Below are 351 nucleotides of genomic sequence, written 5' to 3' on the forward strand. Positions count from 1 at the left end.
CCCAGCACCTGCCGGGGGCACTGAGAGCAAAACGTTCAGACCCAGGCGCTCAGCCAGCAATGGGAGCACGGGGGCCACGTGACCGAGCAGGAGCAGAAAGGGGTGAGAGTCGGGCTTCCTCTATGGAGTGTCCCGAGGACAGTGACCCCGAAAGTCCATTCTGCCCCCAGGAAGTGGCACTCCTGACATGACAGCGACAGCATCCCGGGCCCCCCTGTTCCCGCCTCCCCACACGGTCTTAGTGACGTCGGCCGTGGGAACGGCTAGAGGTGGGCATCGCAGCACCACGGAGAGGCCAGGGCTCACAGCGGGAGGCTTGTTCTCGCGTCCCTGTCTCCTGTCGGGCCTCTC

General features: G+C 65.5%; 1 protein-coding gene across 1 annotated transcript in view; it reads left to right on the forward strand.

Moving 5' to 3' along the window:
- The window catches only part of IQCE (IQ motif containing E), a gene marked incomplete at its 5' end in the record, with an annotated part of 26,311 nt that overhangs the window by 5,953 nt on the left and 20,007 nt on the right, over nucleotides 1-351 (forward strand). The window contains 1 exon segment of the mRNA XM_014530979.1: nucleotides 146-269. Within this exon segment, the coding sequence (XP_014386465.1) occupies nucleotides 146-269 (124 nt within the window).

This window comes from Myotis brandtii, unplaced genomic scaffold, assembly GCF_000412655.1.
Source record: "Myotis brandtii unplaced genomic scaffold, ASM41265v1 scaffold786, whole genome shotgun sequence".
NCBI lineage: Eukaryota > Metazoa > Chordata > Mammalia > Chiroptera > Vespertilionidae > Myotis > Myotis brandtii.